General features: G+C 44.0%; 1 protein-coding gene across 1 annotated transcript in view; it reads right to left on the bottom strand.

Annotated features, from left to right (window-relative positions):
* The window catches only part of CPLX1 (complexin 1), a 105294-nt gene extending 94230 nt beyond the window's left edge, over positions 1–11064 (bottom strand). The window contains exon 1 of the mRNA XM_029965468.1: positions 10942–11064. Coding sequence (XP_029821328.1) covers positions 10942–10972 — 31 coding nt within the window. The 5' untranslated portion in view covers positions 10973–11064. The remainder of the gene's footprint in view (positions 1–10941) is intronic.
* Positions 11065–18564: the final 7500 nt, after the last annotated feature.

The following is an 18564-nucleotide window of genomic DNA, read 5'->3' as shown; positions in this document are numbered from 1 at the left end:
CACCTAGTGCTTAAATTATTTATTTCTTAACTGTAGCATAAAACAAAAAAATTACCAAACATATTGAAAAGAGATTGCAGGTAGATACCATGGTGGGAATTTCAAGCTACGCTTGTTATATGCAACTCAAAATCCTTGCCTGGGTTGAAACACTACAGCTGGAAAAACACCCAGTGTAGCAAGCTATTCCAGAAATTACTTTGTAAATCCACTAAGTCCTTTCAAATAAGATCACTTTCAATCTGAATCCAATAGTTGATTTCAGATCTTCCTCAGAGCACTGAGATCCAATAGCTGGCAGACCTCTTCTCCTGTCATACAAACACAAAATGGCTAAAATGTTTTTAGAAAAGGCAAAAGTAATCACTGTTCTGTAACAAACTCACCCAGAGGAGCACAATGCTGCTTCCCACTAAGCTAAGTTTGACTTCTGGACCTCATTGTAAATTATCACGTATTGGAACAAAATCAAAATTTAGTGTAAAATCTAAACCGGTTTTAAGGACAATTTTGTTACTATGGACAATCTTACAAGTGAAGACTCAAAGATGTCAGCTTTCTATAGAGGTACTCAGGACCAAAAATCATTTCATTCCTTACTGGCCCTATCCCTCTGGGCATGTACAGTTATTTGAAACCCACCCAAGACCCAGATTCCGTTTCTCCCTGCTTGTCCAGCAGCAGACTCTCCCAGAGAGAGCACCTCTCTCCTCTCCCCTAGTCAGACACTCTAATTACTGACTCAAGGATGCTCATGGTCAACCTATTCAAGTTATTCTTTTACTAATATTGTCCTTCAATTTAAGTAGGTCTTCCTTCACTGCAATGTTCACCTCTCTCATGTATTTAGAGAGAGTAGTGGTGTCCCTCCTTAATCTTTTTCCTCAGCATTTTAATGTATCTCCATGTAATTATAAATTTCCTTTCTCATGCTCCTTTTAATCTATCATTTTTGCAGATTGGCTGACATGGAACAGAAACTCCTGATATTTAAAGAAAAACACAGAGAAGAAAGTTTCAATAGGCACAAGAAAAGTGTTTTAGATATACAGAATTAATTAAAAAAACCCCGAACAAACAAAAAAAACCCACCCAAAATTTAAAAAGACTCATCTGTTTCTAATGGACTCCGGATTTTTTCTAAACACTCTCCCACGCACTTTTATTCCCAGCTAGAATTGTGCACAGCAGCAACGATACAGATGTGCTGGCAAAATACCTTCTCCTTCAGTTTTTTTTTTTTTGTTTGCTTGTATTCCGTTCAGGTTTTTAAAATAAAGTTTCTTTTTTTCTAATGAAAAAAGTAAATCTAAAGGAAACTGCAAAGAGAAATTGATTCATTCACAAAGAACAGAACATTTCACTTAGGTTCAGGGAAGACTAGCATGCATACACTTAACTCCAGCATAAAATAAATTACTGTCAGAGATTAAAAATACATTGTTTTAGACACGATGTTTTAGTTTCATGCAGTCTTTCAGGTTCATGATGCGCCTTCTTTTCTTAATTACTGAGAAAAAAAACCTGTGTGTTTAAAAACTTTTAATTAAAAAACATGTCTTAGCAAAACCTTTCCGAAGTCCTTTTACAAATTAAGATTTTGATTAATATATATCATATAATATATTAATATATATTATTTTCAAATAATTCAATTGACACACACACTTAAGACAGGTATTGGAACAGAGATCAGGCAGTCCCCACGCAGTTCTGCCCCTTCAGGGGGGCATGCAGAAAGTCTCACACTACATGCAATAACATGGTGGCAGGGAGGTAGAACGGGTAAGAAGGTTTCTCTGCCAATACCCAGTCAAGAACAGACCTTCAAGTCCAGCTCTGGACTTGAAGTTCAGCTCTGCCCAGCACTAAAAAGCAGAAGACGTGCCAGGAGGAAAAAAGAATGCTATTTACTTCCCATGAAGGGAAGGGCAGTGTTCAGTGGCCCATGAGTCTAGTTGACTCTGTCCTGTTCTTGGGATAAGGGATCCCAAACTGCTTTCCAGGCAAGGGGACTGGGAGAGGTACCATCCAACCTAGAGATCAAGTGACTTTCCCAAGCATACCCAAGGTTCTCCCACAGACAAGGCCAGCAGTTGAGACAGCCATAATACACTCAGTTACCTTTAATAGAAGGTTCAGACTTCTTTTCTGTTGGTCAACTTTGCCTGAGCTCACCAGCAAAAAAAAAAGAAGAGACAGATGCAGGGACATAGAGATACGGCAGCTCAGCTATTTTCCTAGGCATTGACACACATTTCTTTCCCTTCCTTTTTCCTTTAATTGTTGTCTGCCTTCCCCTTCATTTCTCCAATTCTCTCTGGAGACTGGAGTCACCAAAATAGCTCCCCCATTCCAGAGCTGGGTTTAGGTTTTTTTTTTTCTTCACTTATTTTCCACAGGAGGTAATTCACAGCCATTTGAATCCCAAATTTCTGTTGATGATGTTGTATGTTTGACATTCCTTCAAGGTCAGTATCACTGCAAATAAGCCACAAGACTCAAATCAAGCTGCAAAAACGTAGGTAGCTGCTAGAGGTAATAACAAATTCAAATTGCAAAAAATATGCACAAAGTCAGCAGATTAAATTTGTTGTTTGTGTTAATGCACTTCTGCAGTGACAGCACCCACCCCACTTGCAAGCAGTTCTTTTAAAAATACAGGAGAGAAAAAAAATCAATCCTCGAACTACACAGGGTGATCATTGATTTACACCTAGGAGAGAGACACAAATTGTTTGGAGTATTTTCTTTCTAATATGCGCTGTGACTTGTACCACTGATAGATCACTACTAACCTTTGCCATGTCCATAATTGCAGCTGTTACCCTTTGGCAAACTACATGATCATCTGCTCAGTAAGCTGTGGAAACTTTCAGCCTTCTTGGCAATGTTCTACATCAAGAGACATGTACTCCAGCCACAAAAAAAAAAACTAACCTGAAGGAAACATAACTGACTTTATCCAAGCTCTCAAAATCAAACTGTAGGTGAGGAAGTATGACGGCAACCAGCATAGTGCTTGAAGCAATAAGTTAGCAAATGTTTAAGGTTCTGTGTTGCCTTGATCAAGCACTTGATTTCAGCACATGGAATGAGTATACAGAAGCTATGCAGAGGTGCAATCTTATAAAGAGGCACATCCAAGGCTAAGGCAGAGTGCTTTCTGCCCCACTATTGAAAGAGGAGAATCAGTAAACTTGGAAGAGCCCTTAGCACGCTGCAGCTGTTGGAAGTGAGAGTAGAAACTGCACCTTTGAGGGATTAATGTCCCAGTTACCACTTTATGAGCCGTATCCCCTCTCCCAGGGCCTGAAAAACTATGAATTCTCACCACAGATAACACCAGACCCTGTATTTGTCTCTGGGTCTCAGCACTAGCCTCTATTCTCTCTCTTTCTTCTCTGAACACTATCACATAACGTTCAGAGAGTGTATCTTGACCATCAAACAGAAGAGTAAGCATTTGCATGTAACCCTCTGACATGAGCAAGCCAGTGACAACACATTAGAGATCCATCCTTTTCTTTCTGCCAGACTTTCCTGCTTATTGCCATTTGTATTCCAGGCCTCCTCAACAATCTGGTGGACTTCAAAAACTGCTGGAGGAGTTCTTATCTCCATGCATCTGCCACATGCAATTTCCCATGCAACTATCTTGCTGCTAGTATGGATTTTTGTGCTGGTGGTCTTGGGGTGTGCCCCAGAATGAAAGAGACATTCCTGTCTTCTGTGAAGGCAGGATGTCTGTCTTCCCTTAATGGAGAGCCTTTGCAGCAGTTACTTTTGGAGCCTTGTACTTTACTGCAGGGCTAACAAATAGAGGCCATACACTCTTGACTAAACTCAGCAAGATTTCTAAATCCAGATAGCCCTGATGGATTTGATTTTACAGCTTTATGAATCCAAACCTTTCATTTCTAGTCAGGGAACAAGGCTCTCCCAGTACATCACCATTCATATACATCAATCTCTCCTAATGTCTGTCCTTTTGCCAGCATATGAGCAAGCAAATAGATCTCCACAACTAACAGTTGAACTACATTCTGAACTTCTGTCTCTTTAAGAACCAGTAGCTTATATTTTCAGCATCCCATTTCACCAGGAAGGTCTGAATTAATTGTAATGCATCATTCACTAGACTCCTTTCTGGCTCCAAATTCACTGCACCAGAGAGCGTTTCCTATGCAACACAAGCCAAAATTTCAGCACTGACGAACTCTATTTATGCCAAAACCATGCACTTGGCAAGAAAATACCACTTTTCTCTGCTTCAATGATGAAAAGTAAAAAAAAGGAAGTCAGAAAGATTCAGATGTAGAGCAATAGATATTAAAATCAAAAGTAAGCAGAACTTCCTTCGAAGTGGATAGAAAACCAAGGAGAAGCATCTTTTTCTCTGCCATGAATAAATCCTAGACAAACTACTTAATATAGGTGGAATTTTTTTATTTCCCCCTCTCTGAGACAGGAAACTTCCTTCTCATCCATGTCACTCTAGTCCAAGCAGGCTTTCAGCAAGTAGAGCCTCAGCAGGAGAAATCTCAGTTCAGCTCTTTGTGGGACACCTCTACAATCAGCTGAAGGTTACACATTTCCTCCAAGGATACTAAATAAGCAACTCTGCTCTCAGTGCCTGCTTGCAAGTAAGACAAACACAAGTAAGATCCCTGCAGACACAGTTGAGAGCATTTGTATGATTCTAAGAGCAACAGACCCAACAGAGGCAGGCAAATATAGAAGGAAGGTTTCTCAAAAAAGGCACAGGAAAAAAGGACCTGGCCGGTTTTTCACCTCCTGGTTTGGATCGTGGATGGAATAAGTCATCTGACCATCACGGCAGTTGTTTCTTTGGTATCATCTGAATAGCAACAATTTACCTCCTTGGAAGATACCTTGCTCCTTGGTGTTAATGGGAATTCCTGAAGAACAAATTAAGCCCTACAGGTGCCATTGTAGGATCTGGCATCAAATAAATTAAAAAAGAAGATTCAAGGCTGGTATAGATTTGTCAGCCTTGAACAGCATGTCTGTTTTGTTTTTGTGGAAGCACTGAGACACCTACACGTCATTTTCCTTTCTATCTTTGTCTTGGCAACAGACATCATGATTACACTCAATCAAATTTCTTGAAGAAAATCTCTTTGCCAGCAGTATACATTAAAAAAAAAAAAAAGCCTATAACATAATTCCTTGCGAAAAATGTATCCATCAGATAGGCCACCTATCCCAGGTTTCTGCATCCTGTCACTGGATCCCAGGAAGAAGAGATCAGAACCTCCTTGACCACTTCCCCTCCTCAAGAATCTGTAGAGAACAATGAGGTGACCCCTCTATCTCCTTTTCTCCAAAGAAAAAAGAAAAACACAAAAAACCAGGTCCTTAACCACTCCTCAGAGGACATTCCTTCCAGTCATCTCCCCAGCTTTGTTGCCCTCCTCTGGACACATTCAACTACCTTAAAAACCTTATTAATTTATGGGAACTGCAGACAGTACAGGCAGAAGTTAGATGAGAACAAAGGTAGGTGCCCCCCCAACATCTATCACATGCTACAGTGGCCTTGACACCTCCTGTCTCTTGTCATATTCTTCAGTCTTCATGATTTGGATGCCCCTGACAGCAAAATGAAAGACCTCACGTGCTAAAGGTTTCAAGGATCAGACAAAATAGATCCCAGAGGTAAATATCAGCACAGTTTGTTGGCACCATGACTTGGAGTTCTGCATTACAGTTTCTGTCCTGCTACAGAACTTCATATATTAACAAAACAGTGGAGCACAGCCTCGTTGATGTACAAGGTGCCAGAGCAGGATGGAAGCTCTGCAGAGAACCAGAAAGGTGAGAAACAAAAGAATGCATTGGACAAGGAGAAGACAGAAACCACCGTGTTTATTTCACAGTCTGTTCCCCCCTGGACAGGTCTGTATTGCCTCTAACTGCACTCAATCTAGCTGACTTCTCCAGGAAAAAGTAAGGACTTAATCCCCACACCACAAGCTACTAAAATGAGGCAAATGCATCAGCAGAATATACAGAAGGTCACTGCTAAGATGTATGGTTTTCATTCAAGCTTATCTGGCATTCACACATACATCTTCAGTAATGTACACTTAGCACAGGGGCTGCTTTTTCTGAGTTTATGGACAGTGACTTAAATCCCATTACCTCCAAGAGTGTTTAAATCTCTGTCTACCTTTAAGCAAGGGGACTCCCTCTGGACTATGTTTTGTTCTATACACAGCTGGATCAAAGTTGCTGGTAAAGGACATGAAGCAGGCAGTGCCTCCCTGCTGACATATTCCAAATGGCAATCTGGCTGCATTTGACTTCTGCCTACAGTATTTTAAGAGTCTTTATGAACTAAAACCAGTGTCCACCAATTCTTGACAGCTAAAGCAATGCATGTGAAGTAGCAGTCCTCACTCTACACTGCTGCCAATAAAACAGAAAATCATGCCCATAATATCTGTCACAGTGATTATCTGTCCAGAAATGCAGATGTTTCCTTCCTTCTAGTGGGGCTTGCACTGCACAATGAATACAAGGGGTGCTGGAAGCAGGAAGAAGTAGTATAGACAGTACCACTCACACAAATCATTATATGTGAAAGGAGTTACGTGATTTATGCACAATCTGATATTAGGAAAAGTCAGTATTTAAGGCAGGCATCCCAAACTTATCCTATCTAGTTCTTGCCATTTCTCGTATTCAAGGCAATAAAAGTAGCACATTAAAAGGGATCAGCACAACATATAATATAGAGTTGGAGCTACTGTGTGTTCTGTTCATCTTCACAGCATTCTAGTCTGCAAAATGCCGGTTTCTACAGCAAGAAATCTCTCTCTCTTCAAACACAGCATGATTCAAATTCTGACAAGTCCTCCTCTTTTCCATAGGTTTTCCTCTCCTCTTTTTCGTCTGAAAATGCCTCAAACCCTTGGCCCTCAAGTCACCCAGTAATAGAATGACACCCAGCAGAGCTTCGTGAAGTTCACTGTCTCCTATTTCAATCCGGTTTCCCTATCTGTTTGAAGAGGAGGTGATATGCTGCAGTACAACATGGGAGTCAGATGTTCCTTCACCCTTTGTTTTCACACACAAACTTAAGAATAAATAAACAATGCCCACCAAAAAGATTATAGCTAAACTCCCCCGGGGCCCATTTCAGGTCCTCCACTTCCAGCTTCTTCCTGGGAAGTCAAACACATTGGTCATGATGACAGAAGTCCAGAGCTCTGATCCGGTTTGGTAAAGAGCATTTCTAGCGTAAAATACAGTCATGAAATCACTCTGATTGTCTTCATTTGGTGAACTGTCACACAGTTCCTGTGAACAGGAGCAGCAAAGTGACCAATCAGCCTGGCTACACACCTATGTCAATGTCTGCTGATGCAGCAGGGTCAGAGGTACAAAATATCCCCTTGCTGTAACTTCTGTGGAAGAAGCAGAAGCTTTAAACCCTTAGGTTTCTTCTTGCTATTTTCTTCTTGTCTTACACAGCTAATCAGCATCATGACCTCTCTATGGGTTCTGTCACTGTCAGACAACAAATGGAGTGACTGTCATACAGAGTGTTGAAAGGTCTGAGAAGTACAAAAAAAAAAAAAAAAAAAAAAGCCCACAGTAGCAAATTGGTCAAATAAGCTTATATTTTCCTGGACCACAGTCTCCACTGCTAATGAAAGGGTCAAGGATTTTTCCATTTAGGGGCCAGGGATTTGGAAAGACACATTTCAAGCTGGTCAAACTCCAGGCATAAAATGCTGCCAACACCAACAGCAAAATCCCAGTGCTGGCAGTACAGCAGAGGATGACCTTCCATTGCACAGAAATAGCAGGCTTTTGCAGACCCCCTTTAACAACAAGTCAGGGAAAGGACACATTCTACTTCAGCAATACAATAACACGTCAAACTGATTCCACAAAACTTAGATCTCCTAACCACACAGACTTCAAAACAAAGCACCTCTACCTCACATAACTGCCTTTTCTTGCTTGTTAACTTAGCTCGCCTACCCTTCAAAACACCTTGCTCCCTTCTTCCCCTCTGACTGGCAAAACTGCAAGGAAAAGCAAATCCTGTCATCCTATGCCATTAGAGACAAGGGTAACATCTTCAAAGTTTGCTTCAAAGGCGATGGGAAAACTCGCACGGAAAGTGTCCTCCTAAGGCTACGGTTACTGCTAATTAGCAGAGAGTGAGACCTCCTCTTCCTCAATAAGGTGAGTGAGGAGGCAGGAGAACCATGATGCTTCTCTTTCAGTACCTCCTCTGATCACTCCATTAGGACACAACCTGGTCCCAAAGTCCTCACATGCTTCAGAGTCCTGCATAGTCCTATCCAGCAGAGAAAGGTCAAAAGCACCCCACCTGCAAACCAAATCCAGGCTGTTAGCTATCATAAGCTCTGGCCTAAGCCCCACTTTGGTGCTGGACACTGGGAAGAGAAAATTACATACCCATTATGCTCAGTCGAGGACACCTAGTTGGCCCTCAGCCTCTGTGAGTTGTCACCAGCTGAGATAGTTGAAGGGTTAAACTATCATAGCTGTAGGTGGTCTGCAAGCAGTATCTATAGCAAGTCTGATTCTCTGTAAATTAAGGGGGACCTTACTGAGAAAATTGCAGTACTTTTTTTTCTTTCTTCCAGGAGTGCCAGAAGAGATTTTGAAAATGGGATAAAAACTATTCAAAAAATCTTATCAGACAGCCAAATGAATTCAGAGATGTTCCGGGAAAAGCCGCATCAAACTAAAATCAAAGAGCCATGAAATCCACACAAAGGTCTCCCTGAAAGTGAGGATAATAAAAAGGTCACTAGCAGATCACACCATGTATCCTAGGCAAAGCACACCTGTCAATCACTAGAGGTTTGGTGCTTTGCTCAGTTTGAGCATCTCCCTTTGGATGTCAGAACTGGCATACAAAAAGAGTTCTGGCCCCATAATTAAGGAAACAAACTATAACTTCTAGTCCTTGACTTGCTGTACCAGTGTGGCCAGCTTACATGGTTTACATCAGCTTGGGCTTTAACTCTTGTGAGAAACGAGTGTCCAAAACGACCTTTACTTTCCATATTACATTTGCACTGGGAGATCCTGTTTTTCTTCATTGAAACTATTTCTAATTTAAAACTAGGACTCTGCTTAATGAATTAGCATTTCCTGGATTTTACCACTCTGCAGAGACTTCTCCTTTATTGAGTAAGTGGGCAAGTTCCAGACACATTAAGTCAATCTGGCAGAAGAGCTGGTGCCCTGGGCAGCATCTTGAAAGGCATCAGGAACTCAGACTTCACAAAAAGATGCTTTTCGAATTTGCATTCTCAGCAAGTCCTATTATCATACAATATCAATCCTGACTGGGGTATGCAACACTATATTAGAATGAATGTCTGCCCAGAGTGAATGCTGTTAAGCACGGGCACACACTGCTTCCAACACAAGGTTAAGTCACTAAGCTGCAAAAGAAGACACGCATCTCAGCTGATACTCCTTTGCTGCAGCCCTCCTCCCCCTGCCTTTAACTGCAGTCTCTAAGCAGTTATTTCCCTTTAGTGGATTCATGGATCTTCAGCTGCAGTGGCTGTATCTCCAGTTTGCAGGTACACTTGTCCATTTCTGTGCAAGCAACCTTATTAATACTATAGTGAATAGTGCAAAACCTGCATGTCTCAGAACTACTTCTCCTTCAAAACACGCACCGTAGAGTAATGAAACATAACACTGCTACCACACAAACTGTTATCTTCTCACATAGAGGTCTTCATATATTTCTATTTCATGCAACCAAATTAGTCCCTTTTTCTCCAATTTTATCTTCCTATTCAAAACACACCAGCTAAAACTTGGGTTGCTTGGTCTGTTCTCAACTGTGAGAGTTTTGATCCCCTGGTGAAAAACACCCACCACTTGCAAAGATGAGAACACTTCTTCCATGCCAGAGAGTCCTGCAGTACATGCTGAAGTTGTATATGACATCAATATCACCACACATTAAACATTCACAAAGTTCCACAACTCTACAGTTTATTCAAAGGAAAAACAATGGAAAACGCACACATGAAAAACAGTACAAGAGAGAATGACTTCCTCTGAGGCCAACTATTCCAGTTCCCAGTAGCAGCCAGCATTGCCCCAGTGACAACATTGCCTAGACCCAATGTTCAGGTCAAGCAGCCTAGAAAGGCAGCAAAACTGGCAGAATGAAGAAACCTTATTCCTAAATGCTTATGTGTTATTTTCAATTTCCCACACAGACCTTTTCTGTCTTCCACTATTAGGTTAAAACAATCCATCATACATGGAAGCTAAGATACTGAAACACATAGAAGTTTGGCCTCAAACCCAGGTAGGGTGTGGGGGGGCACTTTACTACTGTTTCCCTCCTTATTGTGCCAACATTCTTATTAAAAGTAACTCTCAAAATACCAGGTGCAAAAATTTCTACTCTGGGCGTTTTTTGTTCAAGATTTGGCCAGTGTTTGGGGCAAAGATGAAAAGAGGGCTTACACACACACACAGACAAAATGCCACTCTTTCTTTGGGTTTACTCTGCTGATACCAGTCTGCAGCCTTTATAATGCCAGTCTCAGTGGCATGGCATGAAGCAAAGCAAGACCTGCACACTGTACAGCAGGATATGCAGTCAGTTGGTAGGGTGCCAGATGAGGCATGACCCAGGGCCTGCACACCTTGTGTGGGAAGCCTCTTCTCTGACATGGGGCTTTGGTCTCTGCTTGTTGCTGCCCTCTCCTGCTCACACTCTTCAAACACTTTGCTCTGGGATCATGAATCAGTGACAAGCATGCTCTTCCAAGTCCTCGAAGAGCTATTCCAGCTGCAGACCCCACCACTGTAGACCATGCCCTCTCTTGCCAGATGCAAAGGGGAGGGGTGGGAGGGATTCAAGGCTCCTTACATGCCAACCACACTTACCTCCTAGAGCTTGTTTCATAACAAAATCCATGATGAGGGCTTTGGGCTGCTCCCACCTTCACACCTCACATGCACAGAGACCAGGAATTCTTGGAGGGCAGCCTGCAAAAAGGCACAATCAAAAGAGGACTAGTGTCTCTAGGAAAAGAAAAGGCTGATACCCGGTCTTTCTCAGCTCTCTCTCCACAGCCTTCCCCCCCTTGTCTGAGAGCAGACAACTTTTCAATTCTCCATCCCTTCAGGCCCTGTTTTGCACGACAAGGCACCTGAGGAGCAGAGCTGCATGCTGGTGAGCGGTCACCGGGTGGAAGGAGGCAGGGGAATGCAGTAGTTCCTCCAGACAGGGCAAGTGGCCGGGAGCAAGCGTGGAGGAGCAGTGCGGTGCCCCTCCAGGCTTGTCTCCTGCAGACGGGCAGGAAGGGGTTAAACCTTTGAACTTTCTTGTTTCCCCGCCTGCCTCTCGCCCTCTCGGCTTTCGGAGGGCTTGCTCCGGAGTGTCAGCTCCGCCGAGGACCGCCGAGGGGGCATTTGAAGGTGAAGCGCCCTGCGAGTGCCTGGGAGGACAAGCGGAGGATGCCGGGGCGATCTGGGTGCGGACGCAGCCCGGGTGGCGGGATGGAAAGCTCAAACGCGGGGCAGGGCCCCCCGCCCGAACCCCTGGGAAAGCCCCCCCAGCGCAATGCCAGCGAGGGCTGCAACCTCCGCAGGATGAGCCGGGAGGGCTGGAGGCTGAGACCGGCCGGCCGCAGGTGCAGCTCAGCAGCCCGCCGCGCACGATGCTGCCTCCAGCTGCTGGCGCCGACCGCGGCCACCCCGCCCGGCTCCTGCACCGGGTCAACAGCCGTGCCAGCACCCGGGGGACCAGGGCTGTCCCCGTCCCCGTGTGCCCGCACCCGCCTCTCCTCTCTGCCCTCCGGCGCGGCCCCGCGCCGGTTACCTCGCTCGGCGGCGGGCGCGGTGCTGAGACGGGCCGGCGGCGAGTGGCTGCGGCTCCTCTGCTCCCGGGAGGCTCCGCCGGCGCCCGTGAGCCTGAGGGCTGCCGGGGAAGTGCGGGTGCAGTGTGGAGGAGAGGGAATGACTCCAGACCTTCTCCCTACTTTTCCCCCGCGCCCCTCTTTTTATCACAGCATTTCCGGACCATCCCACCGACACGGTCCCTCCTTCCTCCTCCCCTCGTTGCGGGAGCTGGACTGTCTCCCTCCCCCTGCCTCCGGCTCCCCCGCCCCTTCCCTGCACCTCCCTGGCCCCTCGGTGCTCGCCGCGGAGGAGGCCCCCAGAGCTCCCCTAGCCCCTCGGAGGGGTGCGTGTGTTTGCGTGTCCCCCACCCCATCTCCGGCTGTCTGCAGCAGCCAGGTGTCCTTGCGCTTTGCCGTGGGGGAAGGAGGGGAGGTGTCAGCTCGTTGTTGCATTTTGCAATCGCTTCCTTGCATCTCCTCGGGAGTCAGCGTGTGTGCCAGGGGAAATATCTGCAAACACGGCTTCCTGCAAAAGGGAGAGGGTGTGGGAAAGCGTTCTGCGTCCTCTGCTCTGAGTCCTTCACGGGGATCCCCTCTCATTCCCTAGGTCCTGAAAGGAGTTGGAGAGGCAAGGAAGAAGACAGGGAAGGAGCAGACCCTTCTCCTCCCTCCCGCTTCGACTCGGATATACTGTGGCCGGAGAAGAATCGCCGGCTGCACGTCTCTGTGCTTTCGCTAACCAGGCTGGGGGGAGGGAGGGGAGGTGAAGTGGGGCGGGAGGGGGAAAGAGGAAAGTCGCCTCCCTGCTATTGCCGGTTGAAGGACGCGAGTGCAGCGATCCATTGTCCAGCCCGGATTCGGGACAGCATCTGAAGGTGAGGAGGAAGGAGCTGCGAGGGCTACTTGACAGAGTAGAGCAATGCCCTCCCACGGCACCGGCACCCACCTTTAGGGATGCCTACCGCCGGCTTGGAGCAGGGTGGGGAGGGGACGAGTTCTGCTGCTGATCCACGCTCCTCTCCAGCAGGAGAGGTGGGACAACAACCCCCGAAGTAACCTATATGGGTCTGAAAGGAGGGAGGGGGCTAGAGCAGAATGGTGCTGGCAGTAGTGTGAGCCCGGGGATGGGGGAGCAGCGGCGCCTGCATTCTGGGGAGGCGCTGGCACGGCCCGTGGGCGACCTCCTCTGAAGGTCAGGGAGGACGCCGGAGCTGTACCTGGCACCGCTGGGAAAGGCGTGTAGATCCAGCAGGCACGACAGAAATCTTTCCCGGGGCAGCGATGCCGGCCACTGTGGCTCCGCAATCTGCAAAGCTCTTGAGTGCCAGCTGCAGATGCGGGATGCAGTCCATGCTTTTAATCTCAGGACAGTGCCTACCCACCCGGCTCTGCCTCGGTGCCCCATGCCTTTCAGTGTTTAAGAGGCACTTGGACAATGCCCCTTACAAAATGCTTTAATTTTCAATCATCCTCAAGTGGTCAGGCAGTTGGGCTAGATTATCATTTTAGGTCCTTCCACTGAACTGTTCTGCTATTCAGTTCTACGAGCTCTCAGAAAACCACTTTTGCAACAGACTCTGTTGTCAGTCTAGGAAACTCAGCTGGGTAGGCATGTGCTACACTTTTACTAAAAAATTTCAGAAAGAAAAAGTTAATACTAAGAGGGAGTGGAGAACCCTCTTCTTTTAAGCCTTAACTCCCCCAAAGAATTTGCAATTCAAAGGACATAATGCCATATTTTTGATGCTCTCTTTTCCATACATACCATAGGAGTGTCTCAGCAAAAAAATTACTGTGCTCAAGAAATTAATCTAGGAGACTGCTGGAGCTGTGTGCCTGGGTTCCTGTGCAATTAACACAGTATTTGCAAATCTGTGTTGCCTCACTAAGTGCCCATATAACTTTAAGGAGGTCTTATAGTTTGGTTCTGTCACAAAACACCTCACATTCCTTCATCATATGATTGCTGTTGAAGAGAAAGGCAGTGTCCCCACCCCACACTATTAAACCTCCACATGCACACATTGCTCTTATATCCTGGAGTTCAGGAAAGAACAATTCAAATACCCTCAAATACAAGGATTAGAGAAGTGTGGACTAACAGCTAGAACACCCAGTTGCCTAAAATCACCTTTCTTCTTCATGCTTTGGATCATACTGCATCAAGTAACTCCTGTAGCAGCCAGGACTCAGCACAGCCAAATGAGGTTGCTGAGAAATCTCGTGCTTTCTGTTCACAGGCTCCTTACAAGCTTTGCAACAGCAACTGTCCTTCTTTGTGTGCAGAGAATAGTGATGTCATCCACAGGGGCTTTCAGAACCCAGAAAAAGAATGAGCACATTAAGTCCCTGCAAGGTCCGTGAGCTTCTTTTTGACCTTTTTAGAGCTGCTGGTCTCTCTCCACAGCCAGCTGACCCTCCAAAGTTCGAGTACCCATTGTTCTGTCCCCAAACTGCTCCCACTTTTTCCAGATTATACAGCTGCCACAGAAAATCGTGACACATGAGACAGTGAAACCTAACTCTTAACATCAAGTAGTTCACAGCTCCCTCCTCTTCAGGAGAACAAGCCACAGGATCATCAAACCATAAACTCCACTGAGATACTTCTAGTCTCAACTTCAACATCTTTTACCTACCCTAAGCATCAGCTTCCAAATAACTGGAAGGTATCTTCCAGTACCAGAGGTACCACAGGAGGTACCTTCCAGATGAAAACCTAATCACTTGTGAGCCTGATTTGGGTGCCTCCTACCAAGGTGATACCCTGACTTTTCAGTCATTCTAGAGTTCCCACTAGTACACTCCTCACCATATGAGGTTCAGTACAGAGGCAAAAAAGAGCACCACAAAAAAGAGGCGATGTCCATAGATCTGTGTCTCATAAAAGCTTCTGGAGAAGGCAGATACAACCTTTCCTCAGCTTGCTCAGAAATGCAGCTGGACAGATGAACTCATGAGGATCTGTTATGTTATTTGTCTGGAATACATAATCTCTGCTACAATAGAAATAACAACTTGTCCAGCTATGGTAATGATATAAGCAATGCCATATGTATCTTCTTTCTGGTGCTGTATAAAAATACACTGGGCCCATAATAGTTTATGACTATAAATCTGGCATTAATGCAATCTAATAACATTTACTAGAAGGCAACAAATCTCAGAAATAGCAATGTTTTCTCACCTGGGTGAGGGTTAGAGTTTTGTATCTGTACATAGCACCTGTCCCAGCACCATGGACAGAGGAGAACTGCTGCACACACACATGCATGCTCTGACACCTTCCAAACTGCCCAAAATACCAAAGCCACTTCTTATTCTGGTTTGTACTGTCAGATATGCCTGATCCTGCTTGTGGGAAGTCTTGTTCTTCCTTTACAGAACCAGAAGAGTAGGAATCCACTCTGTGACCTTGCTTGGTGCAGATGAAGAGTACAGAAAACTCGGTGCAAATGTCTCCTCCATGGAGCTTTGTCCATGGAACTCAGCCTCCTTCTTTGACCACCAGCTGGGAATCTGTGCTTACAAATGTCTTTGTAAGAAGGTGGAATAAGCCAGTTATTGGTCTTGGTGACACTTTCTATAGAGAAATGGATATCAGGGTCTCCAAAAAGAGGGAAAGCTCTGTTTCTGGAAGAGAAAAAAAATTTAAATGAGTCATGAAGTTTCATTTCAACATCTTTAAATGCAATGTTTGATTATTCAATTCCATATGGTGTTTGGCTGCTAAACTGAAATCAATGCCGTCGTAAGAACGATACCAATAAGAAAGCTCACAGACCAAGTATGAAGGTTATGGAAAATACTTGAGCTGCTGCCCAAAATAAACATACTTTGTGTCTTTTTTCCCCCCTGTCTTATTATCAGTTCTCACTGTTGTAACTGCAGCACTGTTCAGTGCACTGCAGGCGAGACCTGTACAGCAGCAAGATGATTAGCTTTTTATCGATACAGCTACTGAGACAGAGGAGCCAGGTACTTGCTAAGGGTAGTTTGTGTACGGCAGTTGCAATTCATTCAGTGGTTTAGTTCACTGAACACAAATCTACTGTGTGCTTCTTCTTGCTGTCAATTCTTCAGCTGTCAATTCTGTCTGTCAAAACATTTCAGAATTCATATTTTTTTTTTGTCTCTTCGAAAGTACTGCTTTGTTTCTTGCTGTTCCATTCAAGTTATAGCAGGCTTTAGATAAGCTCTTTATTTCCCAACAAAATAGAAAAAAACCCAATATATAATATTCCTTTTAAGAAGTGGGTGTTTCCCTTCAGCCAAAACTGTGAAAGGACTTTTCAACTGGTTTTGTTAGCTCTGAAGAAAAGGTCCCTTGAGATTTCTTGAAGATGACCTTTCTAGGTGAGCATTTGGTGCCACAAGACCAAGTTGTAGCTGCCTGCCCTTACAAAAGCTGAACCAAACACATATTGGTTGCTCTGTCTCTGTGACATGCAAACAAAAGAATGCAAATTACATCTTACTTTTTTTTTTATGAACACGGGTGCACCAGCCTAGTTTATGAAAAAGCCCCTCGGTAAGTTACCATTTACACCTTCTAGCTCTTGGTGATTTCTTGTTGTACTCTCCCTTTGCTACTCCCTTGTTCCTCTAGCTCCATTCCCTTCTCTGTTTGCTGTTCTCTGAACAAGCTCTTGCCTTACCAGGCAGGTTAAGAGTCCTATCTCAGTGGGGCTCTGATTCCTGTGGAATATCCTATAGCTCTTATCTTCAGGACTTACTGCTCTACATTATAAGGCTTCTTTGGCAGACAGAAGTTGTCATAAAGATGAGAATTCATCTTTATCACTGCAATGATTAAATAATGATGTCTCTATTCAAAACATATTAAGTTAATGTCATGAGATTATTATTTCAAGTATTTTGGCAGGAATTTTTCCCTCAGAGAATAAGAATCATCCAAACTAGAGCATTCTATGGAGATGTGTCAGTTTATACAGAAGTTTAAAGGCAAATAAGCTACAATTTTTTTACTGTCTTGTATTTGATGCTGTTGAGACATTCTGCTTCGGTATAGCTGCACTTTGTCAATGATCAAATCATTTTGCCTTGACTCTCTGCTTCTAGGAATACATGTCTGTATGAAAAGCAAACACATAACTATAGTAGAGTACCTCTTTTTTTTCAGAATTTTTCATGTCATGGAGGTGGGGGAAAGAGATCAGTCTTTTCCCCTTTGTTGCAATTTAGAGTGCAAGCAAGATTCAAAATATCAAACATACTTCAGAAGAGAATTTCTATTTTCCCAGATAGTTCTGTGCCTCACCTTCATTTATTACTCTGCTTCTTGGAAAAGAAAATGAACAGAGGGAAACAGCAGACTCAGCTGAGATTCTATCTTGGTGTCAGATGCTGTGGCTGTGTAAAAAGAGTAGTCCCAATTTCTGAACTCGACTTAGAAAGGAGCTACTCACATCAGTAGGTAAATTTCCCAGCCGTAACGACAAACTTAATTGTTTAATATTTTAATCTTTTCATTAAACATAAGGTGAATGTGTGCATATCTTTACATGCTTCAGACACTTGTAGAGCAGTTACTCTTAGGTGTGATGTGCGATGCTGGCAAGTTAAGCTGTGACAATATTATGCTCTTTACACTTGGATGTCTCTGAAGAGACTATAATAGTAAGATGCAAAATAACAGCTCAGGAATCCTCATACCATCCTATTTCAGTCTTGAACATGCTCTCCACTGCCTCACTTTGGTAAGAAACCTAAGCATGTGATGAAATAATTTTCTATGTAGAGTGTATTTGCTGAATCATATGAGGGAAATAGCAATACCTGAAAATAACAAACCTATGTAATCCACAAAAAAATAGACATTTATGTCACCTTAGAATGAGGTTGCGGGGGTTTTTTTACCTCAATGGAACTGTAGAAGGTGATTTGTAATGTCACATAAATAAATGAAATTATCCAACCAAGTCATTCCCTGCCTTTACTGGTATGATATTTCTGCCCCTGGTCATTAAGTGTCACTCAACCAACAGCTCCACAGAGTTGTGGGAACAAAGTTATATGCAGGTAGAAATATTGGAGATTCTATCCCCTTGGGTTGCACAACCAAACACAAGGTTTATCACGCAGTGAGGAAACCCACCTACTAGGGCATATATGGCCTTACACACCAGACTATTACATCATCAGCTTCTCTCCATGAGGCTCCAAGGATATCCACTACCATCCCTCCTCCTGTTTCATCTTTATATTGCCAGTTGATCATATAAGTCACAGTCCCTATAATGTTTTTTTCTTCCTTCTGGTATTTTTTTAAGACTTCCTCTCCTCGACAAGGGGTACAGTTTCTGACAATACTATACCTTTGCATTTCATCTCTCTTACTGCAAATATACATTTGTGCGCAAATCGGTGCAAATGGAGCTAAAAAGTTGCATCTGTTATTGATTCTTCTCTTACTGACATGTTCTTTACACCACATCTATTAAACCTATAACATTATCCCACTGTCTTCTTGGGCTGTGGCAACTCCTCAGACATTTATTCTGACCCTGTAAGTTTTATGGCTAGAACTGATTAAAAAAAAAAGAGCTAAACTTTTTTGTCTTTCAGTTTCCACATCTTCCCCATGCCCAGTTCATGCAAGTGAATCCCTTAAAAAAATGGAGAAAAGTTAACTATGCTATACTAT

The sequence above is a fragment of the Manacus vitellinus genome, unplaced genomic scaffold (assembly GCF_001715985.3).
Source record: "Manacus vitellinus isolate BGI_N305 unplaced genomic scaffold, ASM171598v3 scaffold_9_pilon, whole genome shotgun sequence".
Taxonomy (NCBI): domain Eukaryota; kingdom Metazoa; phylum Chordata; class Aves; order Passeriformes; family Pipridae; genus Manacus; species Manacus vitellinus.
The sequence above is the reverse complement of the archived record's forward strand: the minus strand, read 5'-3'. Positions and strand labels throughout refer to the sequence as shown.